General features: G+C 37.2%; 1 protein-coding gene across 2 annotated transcripts in view; it reads right to left on the bottom strand.

Moving 5' to 3' along the window:
* Positions 1-19,766, bottom strand: part of kif15 (kinesin family member 15) — a 72,865-nt gene that overhangs the window by 29,294 nt on the left and 23,805 nt on the right. For both annotated transcript variants that reach the window (XM_043719563.1, XM_043719564.1), the window contains exons 14-24: positions 18,684-18,861; positions 18,312-18,453; positions 15,634-15,775; positions 14,214-14,411; positions 12,629-12,736; positions 11,648-11,753; positions 9,336-9,501; positions 6,892-7,051; positions 5,887-5,972; positions 3,748-3,826; positions 1,265-1,351 (exon numbers count right to left, since the gene is read on the bottom strand). In XM_043719563.1, the coding sequence (XP_043575498.1) occupies positions 1,265-1,351; positions 3,748-3,826; positions 5,887-5,972; positions 6,892-7,051; positions 9,336-9,501; positions 11,648-11,753; positions 12,629-12,736; positions 14,214-14,411; positions 15,634-15,775; positions 18,312-18,453; positions 18,684-18,861 (1,452 nt within the window). The remainder of the gene's footprint in view (positions 1-1,264; positions 1,352-3,747; positions 3,827-5,886; positions 5,973-6,891; positions 7,052-9,335; positions 9,502-11,647; positions 11,754-12,628; positions 12,737-14,213; positions 14,412-15,633; positions 15,776-18,311; positions 18,454-18,683; positions 18,862-19,766) is intronic.

The following is a 19,766-nucleotide window of genomic DNA, read 5'->3' as shown; positions in this document are numbered from 1 at the left end:
TCACACTTACCTACATTGAACTCCATTTGCCACCTTTCTGCCCAGCTCTGCAGCTTATCTATATCCCACTGTAACCTGACACATCCTACCTCACTGTCAACAACTCCACTTTCGTATCATCTGCAAACTTGCTCACCCAACCTTCTAGCCCCTCCTCCAGGTCATTTATAAAAATGACAAACAGCAATGGTCCCAAAACAGATCCTTGCGGAACACCGCTAGTAACTGCACTCCAAGATGAACCTTTACCATCAACTACTACCCTCTGTCTTCTTCCAGCCAGCCAATTCCTAATCCAAACCTCCAACTCACCCTCAATGCCATACCTCCGTATTTTTTGCAGTAGCCTCCCATGGGAACGTTATCAAACACCTTACTAAAATCCATATACACCACATCTTTACCCTGGTCCACCTCCTTAGTCACCTTCTCAAAGAATTCAATAAGGTTTGTGAGGCACGACCTGCCCTTCACAAAACCATGCTGACTATCCTTGATCACATTATTCCTATCCAGATGTTCATAAATCCTATCCCTTACAATTCTCTCTAAGACTTTGCCCACAACAGAAGTGAGGCACTCGAGACCACTCAAATGCTACAACAGATTATGCTAACAAGTAACTAAGTAAAGCAGGCTAGGAAATTTCTAATCTTGCATGCTGTGCTATGTTGGATTAGCTCTCAGCATAGGTAGTGTGGAAAGGAAAGGACCTTTGACCATTATCCACTAGCATGATTGAAACTGCAGTTGTCAGTACAAGAGTATCGGATCAAACTTTACTGCGATAAACTTTTACTGGAGAGAGTGTGTTTTTAGAAAATGGAGGAGAAAACTAACAGAAAAAAAAAGGTACACTATGGCAATGGACTCTGTTTAGTAAAGGCACTGCCAAGAAGAATACATCAGTCAATGATGACTGACAGCTAACTGTCAAATTTTGATTAAATTTTCAACAACATAGCACTCTCTTCTCAGAGTGTGAAATTGGCAACCCTCTACATTACATTCTTGCAAATTATCTGACAGGTGCAAGAGGAAAAGCTTCAACAAACTGTTTGTTTTATCAGCAATACTCAAATAAATATTAATTAGGCTGTGAAATAGATGGGGGCCAAATCAGTGCATCATATTCATTGTTTCCTTCGAAGAAAAGTTCACCAGATTTTAATTCCATAAACAGATGGAGGACAGAGCATTGGATAAGGTTTCTTTTTGGATTAGGAGGCAAAAATGCTATTGCTTTTCAGGTTGCTTCTCATACCTGGTCAGCAGCATTCTTCTTCTCTCGATCAGCGATTGTCTTTTTTGCATCATCCAGGCTCTGCTCCTTATTTTTCAGTTCCGTAGCCTTAAAAAGCCATGTAAAAGACAATATTCATAAATCCAGAAATTATCCAAAAAATATAACAGTACCACACCTCTTGCCACCTATTGGAAAGGTATCAAGGACAGAAGTATAAGCCACTTCAGATTTCAGCTTTAGAATTGGAGATAAACTTGTTGAATTCACAACACATTGCAAATATACAAAATAGAAATAGCGATTCCCAGATTAAGCAGATTTTTTAAGGCAAGTTGCAAAGGCTTTGTGGAAGCCATTCTAACTTAGTTCAGTCAGTAGTTAATAAGGTCAAGTCATGGAATGAAATCACATACTGGGTCCTCACAGCTTTTACTCAGAAATGTTTATTTATTGAAGGATATGTTATGTTAATTTGTAGAAGAGTATAAATAGTTTTGATAGTATCTGCTTTTAAAAGCACTACCTAAATGTATTTTGAATGAGAATTTTAAGAATGGGCGGCACAGTGGTTAGCACGACTGCCTCACAGCGCCAGAGACCCGGGTTCAATTCCCGCCTCAGGTGACTGACTGTGTGGAGTTTGCATATTCTCCCCGTGTTTCTTCTGGGTGTTCCGGTTTCCTCCCACAGTCCAAAAATGTGCAGGTTAGGTGAATTGGCCATGTTAAAACTGTCCATAGTGTTAGGGGCAGAGGTAAACGTAGGGGAATGGGTCTGGGTGGGTTGTGCTTCGGCACCTCAGTGTGGATTTGTTGGGCCGAAGGGCCTGTTTCCACACTGTAAGTAATCTAATACTAACTGACAAATGAGCTGAACATTGTGGGGAACAATCAATCCTAACATATTACTATTTTAATTTGCTCCCTAAATCAGGTTTCAGATTGAGTACGAATTCTTAATTTTGAATGTCTAGTTGCAAATGATAATCACAGGAGATATTTACTGAATTTGCACATATACAGCAAATGCTCCCCCTAGTGTTGCAACACAAATAAACAGTCTTGTACCAATTACAGCACTAACGCTCATGTTATATTGACATGCCTCTGGTCTCATAAGGAGGATTACATGTATGAGAATAAATCACCTTTAAGTGCAAAAGTAAAGTGACTTAAATGGATTTTTATTTTAACAGAGAAAACATATGGATTCCACTTCTGGATTCTTATTTGTTAAATCTCTTATTTGATGTCACGTTAACAAATACAGATGACACTGTCCAATAATTGTACAAAACCCTCCACCCCAACAGAACATGCTAAATGGTCCACTAAAATTAATTTTTCAAAGCCCCTGCTGAAACCCTGGCTTGGATAACAAAAGTAAACTGAAATCAAGTTTGCAATGTTCACTGGCTAAACTTGTCAGAGTAATAGGAAAGGAAACTGCTTGCTCTTGGGAATTTCTCAACATTTTATTTTTTTAAAACCCAGATTTTTCAGAAAACTGAAAATGAGTTTAAATACCACCCAGTTCAGGCTTCCCTCACTCTTAAAATTTGAGCAGAAGTCAAGACAGAGAACCTGGGAAAGAAGGAATACAACCAAATGAACCTTTAGGCGAAGCACAAAGCACAGAACTGCAGATGTACCCAAAGATACCCTCCAGGAAAGGGTGCATACAAGTGGGACAAACAAATATCTCAAGAAATTTGTAATTACTATAAATCTATGGCTAAGGTTAGGACAGAAGGGCAACTTTAGAAAGATCCAAGAGTTAATTTCTGAGCTACTCTATTACAATTTACTAGACATACATTAGGGTATATCAGGAAGCAACAATCACCAGTAACGAGTTGAAAAACGATCCTTGTTAAAAAAAAACACTCAGATGCATATTGTAGTACTTTTTTTGGATTCAGTCCAAAAAGTTCCCGAGAATGATCTAATTGTGTCTTTAGATATTTTCTAATGCCAGACAGCCATATCAGCTAGAAGGCTTTTCAAAAATTATTTAAACAATCCTGGTTGTCTGGATGTCCTTTTATTCTTGGATTGCAAATCTTGTCAATTGAATGAAATGGCTGGGAAAGTGGTCTCTGCTTTTCTCAATTTGTTTTCATTTGACAACGACCATCTTTGACCAAGAACTGTGTCCGTTTATGCTCAAAACCTGTATTTTCCCCCAGCCAGTTAAATGCCACAAGTAGGAAGATTGCTTCCCAGTAATTTAACTAGTAGGAATCTGAATACTGTAGAAAGATTGCAGGTTTAATTTCCAATTTATGCTAGTTAATAGAACTCAGCCATGGTCGCAGTCAAGATGCTAGAAAGGATGCTGGAAATATAGAAGCAATAAAACCAAAAACAGAAGTTGAAGTTACATAATAGTACAGTAGCAAATCTAGGATATTGGACCCTGCACAAAAGTGAAAGAGACTGATAAAATTTCAAAAATGATATGCTCAGTTTCTATTCAGATCTTCTTAGAATCATATTTACCTGTTGTTCAGTCTTCAACATCAGACCAGATAACTGGTGTTTCAGCAGATCGTTTTCATCTAAAGCCTTTAAAAGCTCCCTACATAAAAGATACATTAATGTGAATTAATGAAAAATAAACAAAGTCACAGTTCAGAACGGCTATTGTCAAAACAATAATACCTTATTGAAAGAAGCAAAATATTTAATATAACTTTTAATAACCCAGTTAAAATGGCTTCTCCAGCACAATTTGGCCTATACATGTACCCACTAGAAATGTATTATGTATCTATACCTCAGTATGTTATCAAAGTTTGATAAGTATGTTGTTTAAAGTTAATAAGTTGTCAGAATACATAATGCAAATGCATAGTGAAAGTATCAAATCTTTGCTCTTCTCCAATTTTCTACAACCCAATAGAAAGAGAAGGCAGCACCAGAAAATGTGAATTACATGACTGAAGAATACATGGACTAAGAACAAAGCAAACAATTGCACAAGCTAAGCAACTACCTGCATTCTTTGTGGCTCACATTCACGTCAACCTTGTTTTAAATAGAGAAATGCATGCTTAATGCTATGCTGTTTTAGACATGTGGATGGTGCAGAATCCTGGATCTGTTCTAAGCACAAAGCTCTAGAACATTAAAAGATACCAGGGGTCCATTGTGAAAATTCAGAAGCAGGACAAAATCATAAACCACAAGGTTTTCTATCATGCAGGGCTCAAAAGAGTTATGATTACAATCCAGAAAGTTCAATTTATATATTCAGGTCAATTAGGATTAAAATTAAGTTTTAGTGTTTTGTGTATTCAAGTACCAGGATACAGGAGTAGTGTGAATAGTGTGCATAGTTGTCATTCCTAATGCTATCCTAGGTACAAAGATAGCTAGTAACAAAATGTTAGGTATAAAGTAGAAAAATAAAGAAATAAAATTAAAAGTTCAACATTAGAGTCAAGTCTCTTACTTGGATAAATATAGAATTCTCAAACAGATCTGCAGTGGTGAACTGCATCAGGACAAATAATTAACACTGTCAGTTTAGTGGTTATAACAAGGTCAGCCAGGTGAACCTCAGAATGAGCTCCCATATTGGGACTCTTAATGTGGAAGAGTCAGAGAGCTTTGGCTGACAGATATAAACAGGAATGGTCTGGGGCCAGGTTTTGCTGCTCCTCTCCCTTGTAAAATTGCTGTCTCTTGTATACGGTTTAAATGTTAACTGTTTTTTGTAAATGGTTTTGTAATTGTTTATTAAATAAAAAAAACAGGAATGTCAGAGGTTCTATTCTGGCGGCACGGTGGCACAGTGGTTAGCACTGCTGTCTCACAGCGCCAGACACCCGGGTTCAATTCCCGCCTCAGGCAACTGACTGTGTGGAGTTTGCACGTTCTCCCCGTGTCTGCGTGGGTTTCCTCCGGATGCTCCGGTTTCCTCCCACAGTCCAAAAGATGTGCAGGTCAGGTGAATTGGCCATGCTAAATTGCCCGTAGTGTTAGGTAAGGGGTAAATGTAGGGGTATGGGTGGGTTACGCTTCGGCAGTTCGGTGTGGACTTGTTGGGCCGAAGGGCCTGTTTCCACACTGTAATGTAATGTAATGTAATCTAATCTAATCTAATCTAATCTATTCATTCAGAGCTGGCTCAGAGAGCTGGATTACTGCCAAGGACTCTCCACGTGGGGAAAAAAAAGGATGATTTAACGACAGGATACTCTATGGTGTTATTTCAGTCAGTACAAACAATACTAAAAGACACCCTTAAAAAAGAGTTTTACAGATATCTGCATTAAAGATCACCTCGCTTGGAAAATACTATGACTGATTAGCCCACATGAAGATAAGTTCAGAAATTTAGTCCAGCAAGTTGAGGACCATCTTAGTAAAATTTGCAATATCCAAGTGTGCCCAAAGGAAACTGCAGCTGCAGAAGCTGCCTGAACACTGACAACAACAAAACGATCTGCCAGATACCATACCAATCCTGCACTGGATTCTTCAATTTGGTGCAGGCCCCCATATCACAATAAAATCATCATCAGCTTGGGCACATTTAAAAAAAAACAACAATTAACACAAAACAAATTGCCAGTAGAAAGATTTTTTCTTTATAGCTTGCAGTCTGTATACTGAGGTATAAAAATATCTTACTTAGAGTTATTTTCAATGTCTTGTTGAAGTTGCGAAGCAAGTTTTTGAGTTCGTTCTTTTTCTGTCTCTAAATGCTCCATTAAAGACTACATTTAATGCAAAAGACAAAAAAAGTTAGGAGAAAATTCAAAATTAATTCCAATATGCATCAGGTAAAAGGAAACAATTCATATATATTTCGAAGTGGAGTTTTAAAACACATTGTATATGGATGATATGGATAGTTAGATATAGATTCATTAGATGTTGGACATGTTGAGTGGGAATAGCTGACAACAGCAACCAGGTTAGCGGATAGCACAATGGCAGAAATCAATAACCATTTACCATAGCAGTTGCTATTAATCAAGTAAGATTCACCTTTTGCTTTCTATATATTCAAGGCTACCACTCAATCACAATAATTTTTAACTAAATCATGTACTACAAAAACAAACTACTTTTCTCAATGCAATTATATACATTAGTTCCAGTACAAACCTAGAGTTCTTAAATAGTGTCAAAAATAAAACTGAATAGTCTCACCCAATGCTAACTAAGTTCTATGCTGAAAATCATACTTATTTGAAACTACTTTTGGATTCTTCACAAGACAATTGGAAAACTTGGACAATAATTGAGGGAAGATCATTATCATCAGTGGCTAAACTCTTCTTTAAGACACATGTCAGAGGGAATGTTAAGCTGTTCCAATTCAAAGCTTAAAATTTAAGGTTCCCTCCAATAAAACAGAGATTGCAATACTAAAATAATGAAACATTAAATTTAGTGTATCACTTAATTAGAAAGTACCTTTCCTTTGTTCTCAAAAGCTCCTGACTTCAGGTGTCATGGTCAACAACGAACTGTTAAGGAAAACTTTGGTCCTTGTCACATGAATGCTTTTGTCAAATGAACCCAGTGATTGAATTTCCTCCTCCCACCACACACAAGCCAAAATTAGGATAACTACAATCATTCCTTGTACACATCATTTACATACATTTAAGTGTCTCCTTTACTTACACAAATTTCAGTTCGTAACTCTCCATTTTCTACCTTCATCTGTTCTAGATTCTCCTGCAGATGATCAGTTTCATATGCCTTAAACTCCATAACTTCCTGTAGGTTATCATAAGTGTCTTGGAGAGACCTCTTCTCTTCCAGAATTTTCTCATGTTCCAGCCTAGTACCAAAAGAAGTGTTTATGAAGTAAGAACCTTATTTATTTTGTACAATTACTAAACCAGTAAAGATTACAAAAGAAAGCTTTTCAGTTCAACTCCAATGGCATGTATTTTGCACCAGTAATGATGATAAAACTGTCAGCACTTAGGCATTACTCCTTTGAAATTGACAACTATCTGGAATCCATTGTGCAGTTAAATGTGGAAATCCAGAAGTTGCTATCAGGCAATTCTACGCTGCTCCATCAAGTGCACAGTTAAGATCCTCACAGACCTGCAAGCTATTATAAATCACTGAACTGGGAATTTTACCTTCCACATTGTAACATACAACCAAAAAACCTTCAGACAGTTTCATCTCATTAACAACTGTATTTATATAGCTCCTTTTAATGTAATAAAGGCATCATATATTCTATAGGTTCCTTAGTCATTGAACTACATAAGGGGTTATTAGGGCAGAATGATCAAAAGCTAGGTTAAATAATTAGTTTTTATGCAGCAACTTTAAAGATGAAAGAAAGATAGATCAGCTGAGGTGTTTGAGGGAATATCAGAGTTTAGGGCTTTGACAGTTGAAGACATTGCCACTAGTAGGAAGCAATTAAAATCATGCAGTTCATGAGCGCTGTATGGTTGGACATGTTTAGTGAGGGTGCGGAAAAAGAGAAATCTGTAACCAAAGAGAAGAATTTTAAAATTGAAGCATCCGTTAATCAGGAGCCATTGCAGGTCAGCAAGAAAAGCGTTTATGGGTGACTTGGTGCAAATTAGGACAAATAAGTTTTAGACGACCTCATGAATATAAAGAAATAGAAAATGGAAGTCTGGGATTGGAATAGTAAAGTCGAGAGATAAACTATAGAGTTTCAGCAGTTCCTGCAGTGAGGCATGGATGAAATCAACTGATGTTACAAAGGTAGAAACAGGCTGTTTGGGCGATGGACATGTAAACTCACAACAGGGACTAATGTCACTAAAGTTGCAAACACGTTAGTTCAGTCTCAGCCCCTGAGAGGGACTGAATTGGAAGCCTGAGAGCGGAGTTTGTGGCAGGTACTGAAAACATGGTTTCAACCTAGTCAATATTTAAATTGAGGAAGTACTGCAGGTCAGACCAGCAGTCCAACAACTTGGAGACAATGGAAATATCAAGAGAGATGGTGGTGATGATATAGACATACATGTTATTAATATATATCTGGAATCAGATGTGCATTTGTTTGACGTTGCTGGGAAACAACAAAAATGAGGAATAAAAGGTGGCCAAGGATAGCCCCTGAGGGACACCATAGCTAACTTTGTGAAAGAAGAAAGAGGAGCCATTGCAAATAGTTCCCCAGCTACAAACAGAAATGATGAATTAGATCCTGGATGTTGGTGGACAGGTGTTCAAGGAGAATGGTGTGATCAGCCATATGAACATTGCTGTTTGGTTGGGCCATCATTGGCATGGAGATAAAGCAAGAATAGTTACTTGTCAATTACCAATAGTTACCGAATAATTAGCACACTCCTCTTACACTATATAAAATGGTGTACCTTTATTAAAATCTATTTCTTCCATTTGCGCTCCGACAAGTGCAGGTTAAGAAGTTTCAATTTTTAGCAATGCTTTACTGAAGTTCTACCAAACAATTATCCCAATAATGTCTCCAGGTTGGCAGGGAGAGACAAGGAGGAATAACAGTCACATTACATGCTATTTGTGTTTTGATAATCCATTTCAGTTTAGTGTGGTTTGGAAAGAGGGGCAGGGGAGAGGACTGATTAGGGGTATTCAATTAGAGTTCCAAGAAAGATGGACTTGCATAGATTCTTAGGTGAGGAGTAGCTAGATTTTAAATGATGTATCATGTCACACCTGCTACTGAAGAATCTACCTTACCCTGGAAACTTTGTTATATCATTTGTGTGGTACCAACTATTTCTTTTCTGATATAATCAAAAAGCTTTGAAATTTTAGTTCCTTTTTAAAAAACAAGGTATAACTCCAAAACATTTATTTTTCACTTTACAAATTTGAATAAAAGGGGTGAAGGTTGAGCAATGCATTTTACTTTCTGTTTTTGCTGCAATTAGTCATTAATACTGCTTGATGATTCACTGTTGCGAGGCTCCTCACAACAGAAGATTCAAATCAATGTTGGAAATATAATCCATGTCACAGAGATACTTGCTGTTTACCTTATGTAAAACTGACCACAAGATTCAGCCGTTCAGTTAACAAATAGTTTATTTTTTTTAAAAATGCCATATTAGTAGACATGCCATTAACCATACCTGATTTTATCCAGCTGTAACTGGATATTAATGAACTGCTCAGAAAGATGACTATGTTCTGCATCTTGCTTAACTCTGTAGGAACTGTATTCTTCCTTTACAGTGGTAAGTTCTTTGTCAGCTGAATGCAGCACAACACGCAAGTCATTTACTTCACTCTGTAATACTGTCAAAACAAAAGTAGTTGCCATCATTAATTCACAATTTTAGAGACAACTACCATACATTTAGATAGTAACAAAAAGAAAATCACCATTAAAAAAAAGATGACTGGAACAAAGCAGGCAAATTGAACTGTTCATGAATTAAAATGGAAAATTCAGGATTCAATAGAGCAAGTTCCAAAAAGACAAGTTGTTTTCCAATTTTAAAAAAACACACTTAATCGAAGTACATGTCAAAATGCTAGCCTTATGCCAACCACTATGAATTAACTATCCCAAGGGAAGAATAACCTCACTGAATTTAGTCACAAGTCTAATCAGTAAGTATCTGGTTCTTAAGCTTTTTCCACAAATGTATGAATTGCTTGCTATCGGAAGGATGTTGTGAAACTTGAAAACTTGAAAGGGTTCAGAAAAGATTTACAAGGATGTTGCCAGGGTTGGAGGATTTGAGCTGTAGGAAGAGGTTGAATAAGCTGGGGCTGTTTTCCCTGGAACATCAGAGGCTGAAGGGTGACCTTGTAGAGGCTTATAAAATCATGAGGGGCATGGATAGGATAAACAGATTAAGTCTTTTCCTGGGGGGGGATGAGAGAGAGGGAGGGGAGAGAGTCCAGAACTAGAAGGCATAGGTTTAGGGTGAGGGACCTAAACGGCAAATTTTTCACACAGAGGGTGGTGCGTGTATGGAAGGAGGTGGTGGAGGCTGGTACAATTACAGCATTTAAAAGGCATGGGTATATGAATAGGAAGGGTTTAAGAGGGATATGGGCCCAGTGCTAACAAATGGGACTGGATTAGGTTAGCATATCAGGTTGGCGTGGACGAGTTGGACTGAAGGTCTGCTTCTGTGCTGTACATCTCTATGACTAAGTAATAAATTAACAATGAGATTCAGCAAAACACTAAAGAATTCATTGGATAATTAACTAACTCGAAGGCGGGGAAGAGCCAGAAAAGGTTATAAAGATTTAAACCAGTGATAAAATTTGACAAATAAATGGGGAAGTAAAATGAGTAATGACAAATGCAAGTACTGCATGCTGGAAGAAAGAATGAGCAAAATAATGAATTAGCATGTGGAAGTGGTTAGAGAAACAGAAGAACAATAACAGATGCAGATTCACAATATAAGGATGTGGTAAAGCAATTAAAAACAGAATGGTACAACGAATAGCCAAAACACTGAATGAAAGGTACATTGCTGCCTTTGAATACAATGTCAGATGTTACTTTTATTCTAAGATTCTTCAGCTTATGATACTACTTAGATAGATATGAGGAGGAATCAGGCTAAACCCCAAACACACTCCATCCTGGGAATCATACAAAAGATTTAAATAGGAGAAATGTTCTGACATGCAGTTGCAAACTGGAACAGGAGTGATGCATAAATGCAAGATCATTAAGCAGATAGGAATAAAAGATATATGTAGATACAGTGAGAGATGAAGTAGCATGAATATGGTGGCTGAAGACTCACATTTAGCACAAGTACAGAATTGCATCAATTAGGCCAAATGGTCTAATGAAAGCAAAATAGTGTGCATGCTGGAAATCTGAAATAAACGCAGAATATTTGAGCAACTCAGCAAGTCTGGCAGTATTGGTGGAGAGAGAAATAGAGTTAGTGCTTAGAGTCCTATATTACTCTTCTTCAGGCCTGGAAAGGGATCGTAAATGGTGATTTTCATACTTTTGATGGAGGAGCAGCAAGGAGAAGAGATGGTGAATGTTAGTGGGCTTGTAATGGTTGTAGCTGGGCAGGCCTTGAAACACAAACAGAGAAGTCAAGGAAAGGGAGGGAAATGTCAGCATATCTTTAGCACTTTATGTGTTTGGGCCAAATGATCTGTTTCTGTGCTGTATATTCTATATAAATTAGTGTTTTAAATATTGTTTGGCCAGCAGCAGGCTGCAGTATTATTTTAACTACAATTCAAATCAAGTGAAGATAGCACTGAATTCATGCATTGATTAGAATAATGAGTACCTGATCACCTCAGGCATTTTAAAATCTAGCTCAACTATGGGACACCAGAGCATTGACTAAAGCTAACATATGATCCAAAGATCATAATCTTCAGCACAAGTGAAAAAAGCACAACGCATTATTGTTGCAATAATTTAAGCATTTATTTCACTTACTCTCATTTTTATTCTGACAATCCTGTAGCTCTTTCTCAAAAAGTGCATTCTTCATAATCAGCTCCTGTTGGTCCTTGTTCCTATCATTCCGTTCAGATATGATGAGCTAAGAGCATTTGGCCAAATAAAATATTACTTGCATTAATATTGTAATGTATTTTAAAACTAGAATTATAGATATTTCGAAATTAACCTGTTCAGATGTTGATTATACACCTCTGGAGCAGTTGGAATTTGAATGGTATACTTACTCATTTCAGCAGTAATCGCTGCATTTAAAGCAAAAAAAAAAGGAAAAGAACAAGGACTTCATTCAAAATTAATGGCAATAAGCTCCTCACTCCTTTCCATGGAGTGGAGGAAAAGAGAAGAAACATGTTATAGTTGGCAGTGGGGAAAAAAAAAGTCAGGGGTTGCAGTTGCTTGCCAAGGTATCCCTCAATTCACCAAAGTACAGCAAGTCTGAAGAAAATTGGTGTTATTAATTAGATCTAGCAAATGAATGACTAGACTAGGTTTACCTGTTTAAAACACTTATGTTTACATCTGTTAGACTTGAGGAAACAGAGCTAGGACCATGGTGGAATAAAGACAAGGTTGAACAAGACCACCAGGTTTGAGACCGCTGTAACTGGGGAGGCTTAACAGCTGAAGTGTATGGAGGAACTGGGATTAGAAGATAGCAGGGAAATGTAAGCGATGAGGGATACAAAAAAGGAGTGTTTCTCATCACTGACCAAGACATTATGAATAAGAGAGATTATGCAAAATGAAAAGGATAGAATGGCAATGGACAGGGGTGGAACAATTATTAGATGGACAGCAAAGATAAAGGAAGGGCAGTAAAAACAGATTTTTTAGCTCTGTAATAAATTGCAATTCTCATACTTCTCATCGACAAATACATATTTGAAAGTTTAAATAAAAACGTTACTGGGGAAAAAGAATTGCAAGATTCACAGGTGTCTAAAAAATATCTACCTCATTCATTTGAGCAGAATGATGTTCTAATTTGTCAATGTTCTGTTGAAGTTTTACATTTTTGGTCTCTGCTTCATCCAGTTTAGTCTGCAGATTAGACAATTGTTCCTATAACAAGACCAGAGCCAGTTTTAGTTTACTTACACATTTAACCATTTCTAGCATAAATGAAAAAATATATTTTTTAAAAGCTAATTTCCAGATAAATTCACATTTAGAATAGATTATTGGCAATGAAGATGCCATTCAACCAGGCAGGCTCAGGCCACATTTTATAACAAAGATGACACGGAGTTCTTCTGGAGAACTTAAAAAGGTAGGTCATGGGAAGCAAAGAGAATATCAAAGAGTCTCTCCACAGTACCCTTCTTCAGTTATTGCTGTGGAAGTGTAGATCCAAATTACTTCAATCCAGAAGCTGACATTAGTCAGTCAGTATCAATTTCATGCTGCAATAAGCAGATACTACAGCTGTAGATAGTCACTTAACTTGGTACTGTTCCTCCACCTTTCCAAAATTTTTATTTCTTAATATATTTATCATGTTCCCTTTTTGTATATATAAATAGATTTCACATCCACCACTGCGACTGGTATGGCATTAGAACACTCAATGAGAGTAAATGTCTAATTTAACTTAAGAGCTTTTGTTATTCCCAACACTGTTATCAGATGTCCTCATAAAATTCAGTGCTAAATGCAAGACAGAAACACAACAGCATTGATACAACCTGGGCTCATCAACTGTCAAAAGAGGCACCGGTGTACAGAATATATGAGTTTATTCTGCTGGTGAGATAGTGTTGCAATAACATGATATGCATAATTTTAATCAAAAAGGATTCCTGTTGGTTGCTGGTGCCAGATCGTCTAATTCATGAAGCCCACAATGACCCAATTATCTTCTGGGAACATCACTAAAATATTTCAAAGAACTGCTAACAAATTGTTGTTTTGCAAGATTAGATTATTTCTATGAGGACGCAGTCAGCACTCACTTCTTTTTCCTTTCCTGGATTTGTGATCAAGCTCTACTTTATGCCTTCAACATATAATCTAAGATTACAGCAATACCAATAGACTGCTGTACCATTGGAGGAGACACCATTCAGACAAGACATCAAAGTTCCTGGCCCTACTTGAAAAGCAGGGGTTTTGCCTGGTGCCATGTCCAACATTTATCACCAAGCCCATGCCACTAAACACTAATTGACTGATCATTCCTTATTTGCCATTTTTGGGGGGTGGGGGGCACTTTTACTCAGCTATGCAATTTATTTTGCACTATTACCGACTTAACAAAATTACTGCACTCAAAAACTTGACTTTTATTTATTGGGGTTAAACCAGAATGTATTAAAGCAAAATATTCATGCAAGTTCATCTCTCATATCCACTTGTAATGATGCTACTTTTCTTATCCTACACAATCACTTTAAATATAAAATCACATAAAACAACTTATTCGCAATAAGCATCAGAACCTATTAACAAAGAAAAATGTTTCCAATACAACATTATGTAATGTGTTTTGGTCAAAGCATGCAAATTATTGGAGTCATCCAACTGTCAAAAAAACACTAACCTGCACCATTCGAAGCTCTTCAGCAATCGCTTCATAAGCCTGTTCATTCATTTCAGGTGGCAAAGGCTCATTCATAATATCACCTTCTGGAGTCCCTGGCTCCATTTCTGTGCAGAGACCAGGCGTTCCTTCAGGACTCATTCGCAGAATCATTCGAGATCGTAGATTGTAAATAGACTTTGTTGGAGTGGTCAAATTCTAATGAGACATGAAATAGGTATTAGAACTTAACCTTGTAACAGTAAACATCATCATTTAATCCTGATCTAAGCACAATGGGATAGTAAATGGGAAAAGAGAAACAGCTACACTAGCTCAAAAACAACATTATTGTGGTGGTAGGAACTGGATGTATTTTGTTTTACTATATAAATTGAGGAATATCAGCAAATCACATACCATGATGACTTGGATATGTTGAAAATCCTCATCATGCCCAGTTAGATTTTCCCAGTTAAATATACTGTGGGTTTACCTTCACCACAGAAAGTCATAGTGGTCTACAGAAAAAGGAACCTGTGCTGGTCAAAAACCACCACTTAACTACTCTAATTAATGTTCCAGCACTTGGTCCAGAGCCTTGCACGCCTTGGCATTGCAAGTGTGCATCAAAATACTTCTTCTATGCTTTAAGGGTTTCTGCCTCTATCAACCTTACTGACACTGAGTTCCAAATTCCCACCCACATTTTTTCTTACATTCCTTCTAAACTTCTTTCCCCTTCCTTTAAATTTACATCCCCCGGTCATAGACCTCTCCAGAAAGGGGAAAAATTCATTCCAGTCTATCCCATATATGCTCCTCAATTGTATGTATCTCAAATCATAACCCACCTCCCCCCCAACTCTCTTCTGCTGCAAGAAAAATAATCCTCTCTTTCCAATCCCTCTACAGACAGCAGTGGTTTAAGGCAACTCAAAAGCAACTAGGGATAAGTAACAAATGCTGGCAAGAAATTTCACTGCAATTATCCTCAGGGACTCATTTTACTTCTAAATTCTTCAATCAAAACAAAATATCCCAGAGGTTTTCAAAGCCTGTTCAGAAACAATTGAAAAAAAGGCATTTACACAAACAAACTCTGAATGAAATGGTGCTCTGGTGCACTCAGTGACTCCCTACTGAATGATAGCATTGGTTCAAGTTGCAAGGATAATTTTCTCATCAGCATTAACTATAGCAGCAATGGGCACAGTTTACTTCAATTCTAAAGCTCCTTGGTTTTTGCATCAAGATATTAAATTCTATGATTGTTAAAATAAAGCTTTTTTTGCCAAAATGGTGCAAATGGATGATGGAGTAAAACCCTGAGAATTCAACTCTCCATTGAAATCAGTTATTTTTCAACAAGCCACAGCTGTATTTTAGTGTTTAAAATGTCCTCATTATTTCCGTAATGGAGTGCACCAATAAATACTACCTTTATTGTCTCAACATGCATCTTATTTAGCTGGGAGACTTCCTGACGTGTGAGAGCCTTTGTTGCCTCCAAAATATTTTCTAGATGCTGGTTGGCCTTTTGAAGGGTGTGAACCTCTGATTCCAATTCCATCTGTCGCTTCCTAATGGTCATAATTTAATCATTCAGAACACAAAATCAGTATTTGCATACTTTGCAATTATTTCCTTGAATTATAAGTAAAGCGTGTAAAGCCAGTATTCAAGTCACGACTTGTAGAAATTCTACAAAAATTAATGAAATTGAAAATATGGAATCTGTCAAAAATTGAGCTTCAAGCACATATATGCAAGGACATTAAAACTGATAACTCTAAATGGGCTCATATAGGAGCAAACAAGGATTTCTACAACACTTCACAGTAAAATTATAATGAAGAAAGAACAAAAGATGTTGGTAAACTCTGGTCATCTTGGCTGGAAGGTAACTTTCCACATGCTGGATGAGTGATGCAAAGTAGGCTTTATACAGAAAAAGAACTATGTACTGGCTTGGGAATTCCCTTTGCTTTCAAAAGCAGCTGATCAGTTTTATTAAATTGCTAGTTGCGGTGACCTTGCACGAACTTCTCCCAGGAGTTCAAATCAATGTCACAAATCCGAAGTGAAGCCTTCAGATTGTCCTGCACTGCTTCCTTTGACCACCATGTCAATGCACCCCAGTCTTAAGCTGAATAGAGGATTTGGTCTGGTAAGCGTATCAGGCATTCTAACTACATGACCAGCTCAGCACAATTGTGACCCGATATAGTGGGGATGCTTGGCATGCCAGCTCAAGTGAGCACTTTAGCATCTGATAACTTGACCTGCTAGCTGACCTTCAGAAGTGACCAAACACAGCTCAAGTGAAAGCGATCAGGTTTCTTGGATTGTCTATGTAGCACCATGCCAATTGCACAAGCATAGGCATTTTCCGCACTATACGTTATAGGCTTTAATTTCAATAGGCAGATTTCTTCCTCTGCACTCAAAACCTGATGCTCAAAGTCTGCCAAAGGCTACACTTGCTTTGGCAAATCTGATTTATGTCTAGTCATTGTAGACATCTCTAAAGCATGCTGCCGGGACAAGTGACAATTTCCACTACTGGTAAGTGCTGGTCATGAATTGAAACTTTAAGTTTGAGAAGTTTCCTGGAGAAGGCTGGTATTGTATTTCAGTTTTCTTTATACTGAAACTGTTGCACGCACTGGAGAACAAGTCTGTGCTATGTTACTTATGAATCAGTAAACAGGAAATAACAAAAGTATGCCTTTTGATATCTTGTTCTTTGCCCAGAATAAATTTCAGATTGAACAACTTCCTGTCCATGCAATAACAGTAATGATCTCCTCTTACAGAAGGTGTGGGCTAAGCACAAGCTCCACGTCACCAACAGTTTTCCAGCTCCCTAATTACAAGATATCTTGCATGCAATCTCATTTCATATATTGGCATCTAATTGATAATGTCATCACCAGGTAGAGGGACAGGAAGACGTGCGTATAATGAACACCATGCATGGCACTCGCTGCTGGACTGGCCACCTTTGATTGTAGAAGCCAAATATCAAGACCTATCTTAAGATGGCCCTAGGGTGCATAGTCCAGAAGAATCTCAATGTCTCAAGAAACAAACAGGAATTTCTCTCAGGGAAAAGTGAGAGCTGCCAATGTACAAAAAAAAAAGGACACTCATTGCATTTAGTGTACTGAGGATATCTGAGCAACCTTACACTTCTCTAGAGCAGGCCCCAGTCTTACCTTTCCCAAGAATTAAGACTGTTTCAATGAAAACAATAAAGGCAAGCCAGAAACATCTGAAGGTAGAAATATCATCTCTACAGCGTTTAACTCAAGGATAGATTAAGGTGGAGGTAACATTAATGTCAAACACATTTTAAAACAAAATGATAGATACAGTGGCTATGCAATTAACAAGATATCCATTAGTTGGTAATGCTTTTATAAATCTGGATGAGTAAAGAAGGATAGGAGAGCAAAAATAACGATTCTTGCTGGTAACAGACAAAGAACAGTTTGCATCGGAATCCATATATTAAACAAAATTGAAACAAAGACTCACGTAAACATTACAGAAGTGCTGTATTTTGAAATATTCATCTCAAATCATGAAACAGAAAAGAGAACAAAATTCATAGATTTAATAAGGTCAGAGGTGTCATTTGAAAAAAATTAGGTTCAATTCCCCATTAACCTAATTTCAGTTTCAGGCAAACAAACTTAAGATATTCATGGAAAGTAATCGTTGGGTCAGATTATCCAAACATCCTCCGTATCAATAGTTTAGTTTCATTGGGGCTGAATCAAACCTGCCCATTCTATCCTCCCAACTCCTCAAAATAAGAAAATAGATCAGCATACTGACAAAGTAACTAGCTGTAGTAAAAACAAAATGTTGGAGAAACTCAGTGGGTCTGGCAGAATCTGTGGAGAGAAAACCGAGTTAATGAGTCCTGTGTAACCCTCTCTGTGTTCACAGATGCTAACAGACCTATTGGGCTTCTCCAGCACTTCATGTTTTTATTTCAGATTTCCAATTTCCAACAACCGCAGTATTTTGCTTTTAAATAACTAGTTACGATAGATTGTACTTTATTAGTTGTTAAATGCTTCAAACATTGAATACAAATCAACTTACTTAGTCAGCTCCTGAAACTCTTCATATTCCTGTTTTACAGAAGATATGTCATTCTGAGCTTGTAGAAGTCGAGCTTTAAGCCTCTCTTGTGATACTGTAGAAACGTTTTCAACTTTGATAGGTGACTGGTACAAGGTCTGACCTAATAAATGGATTGACAAAGCATCTCTTGCACATCACAATTTGAGGGAACAACACAGCAGATATTAGGGCTAAACCAAGAACAGTGAAAAGAACACAAATATAGTCATTCATAGTATAATACACGCTCGTGGATACAATCAATCAATCAATCAAGCTATCAGGCAGTAGTTTTATCAAGCAAATTAACCTCAGATGCTAAATTATAAAGCTGTATAAAAGAATATTTACCTCCAGGATTTTTATCAGAAGTAGATGCTTGCAAAAATGCCCTTTCTAATTCTGCTGCCATGCAGGAAGTAATTTCCTTAGCACGTTTCACTCTGTCCAAGGAGTTTAAGTACTTGTTTTCTTCCCGCAATGCACGATTCTCCATTGCATAACTGGCAACCCGAGGGTCTTGTTCAATCTAGTAACACAAGACAGCATAAATTCCTACAAGGCATTTTATATGAATTATAATCAACGTACACCTCAGAAACAGAATATTTGGCTCAACTGATCCATGCTGACACTTTTCCACCTTATGAGCTTTCCTTCACCTGACCCAGTCAATGTATCGTTCTATTTCTTACTCTCTCGCTAATTATCTAGATTCTCCTTCAAGGAATCTATGCTTTAAATGTTCCAGATTTTAAAGTATTAAAACTGTCTAGTCAAGTTTTTTTAAAAAAGACAATTTTACATTTATGACCCCAAGTTTTGGACTCCTTTCAAATGGAATACTTCTCTAAAAATCATGACAGGGGAATCATAAAAGTCTCTTTATTATCTCAAAATTCATCTTCTGTTTCCTACAGAAAAGAAACCCAGCTTGTCAATCTTTCCTGACAAGTATACTCATCCTTGTATATCTCTTTTGCACCATCTCAGTGGTTGTACGCTCCATTTATAGATAATAATGCACAATATCCCAATGTTCTACATACCAAATGCAAAGTCAAAGACCTGAAACATTAACTCTGTTCTTTTCTCCACATATGCCATTTGACCAGCTCAGTATTACTGGTATTCTCTGTTTTATTTTATATTTCAAGCATTTTGCTTTTATTTTAAAGTCTTGTAGAGAGGAACCTCGATTATCCGAACAAGATCGCAAGGTCCTGATGCTTGGCTAAACTGTGTTATCTGGCATTCAATTATCCGAACATTCGATTATCTGAACAAAATACACCCCGCCATGTCATTCGGATAATCGAGGTGCCTCTGTATAAGTTTAACATAATGCGTGCGCTTTTTAATTCTTCCTCTAAATATGAACAAGTACAGTTAACATTTTGAAACAGAAAATGAAATTTGCGTTTGTTTCACATT

The sequence above is a fragment of the Chiloscyllium plagiosum genome, chromosome 29, assembly GCF_004010195.1.
Source record: "Chiloscyllium plagiosum isolate BGI_BamShark_2017 chromosome 29, ASM401019v2, whole genome shotgun sequence".
NCBI lineage: Eukaryota > Metazoa > Chordata > Chondrichthyes > Orectolobiformes > Hemiscylliidae > Chiloscyllium > Chiloscyllium plagiosum.
This window is presented reverse-complemented; position numbering and strand designations above follow the sequence as displayed.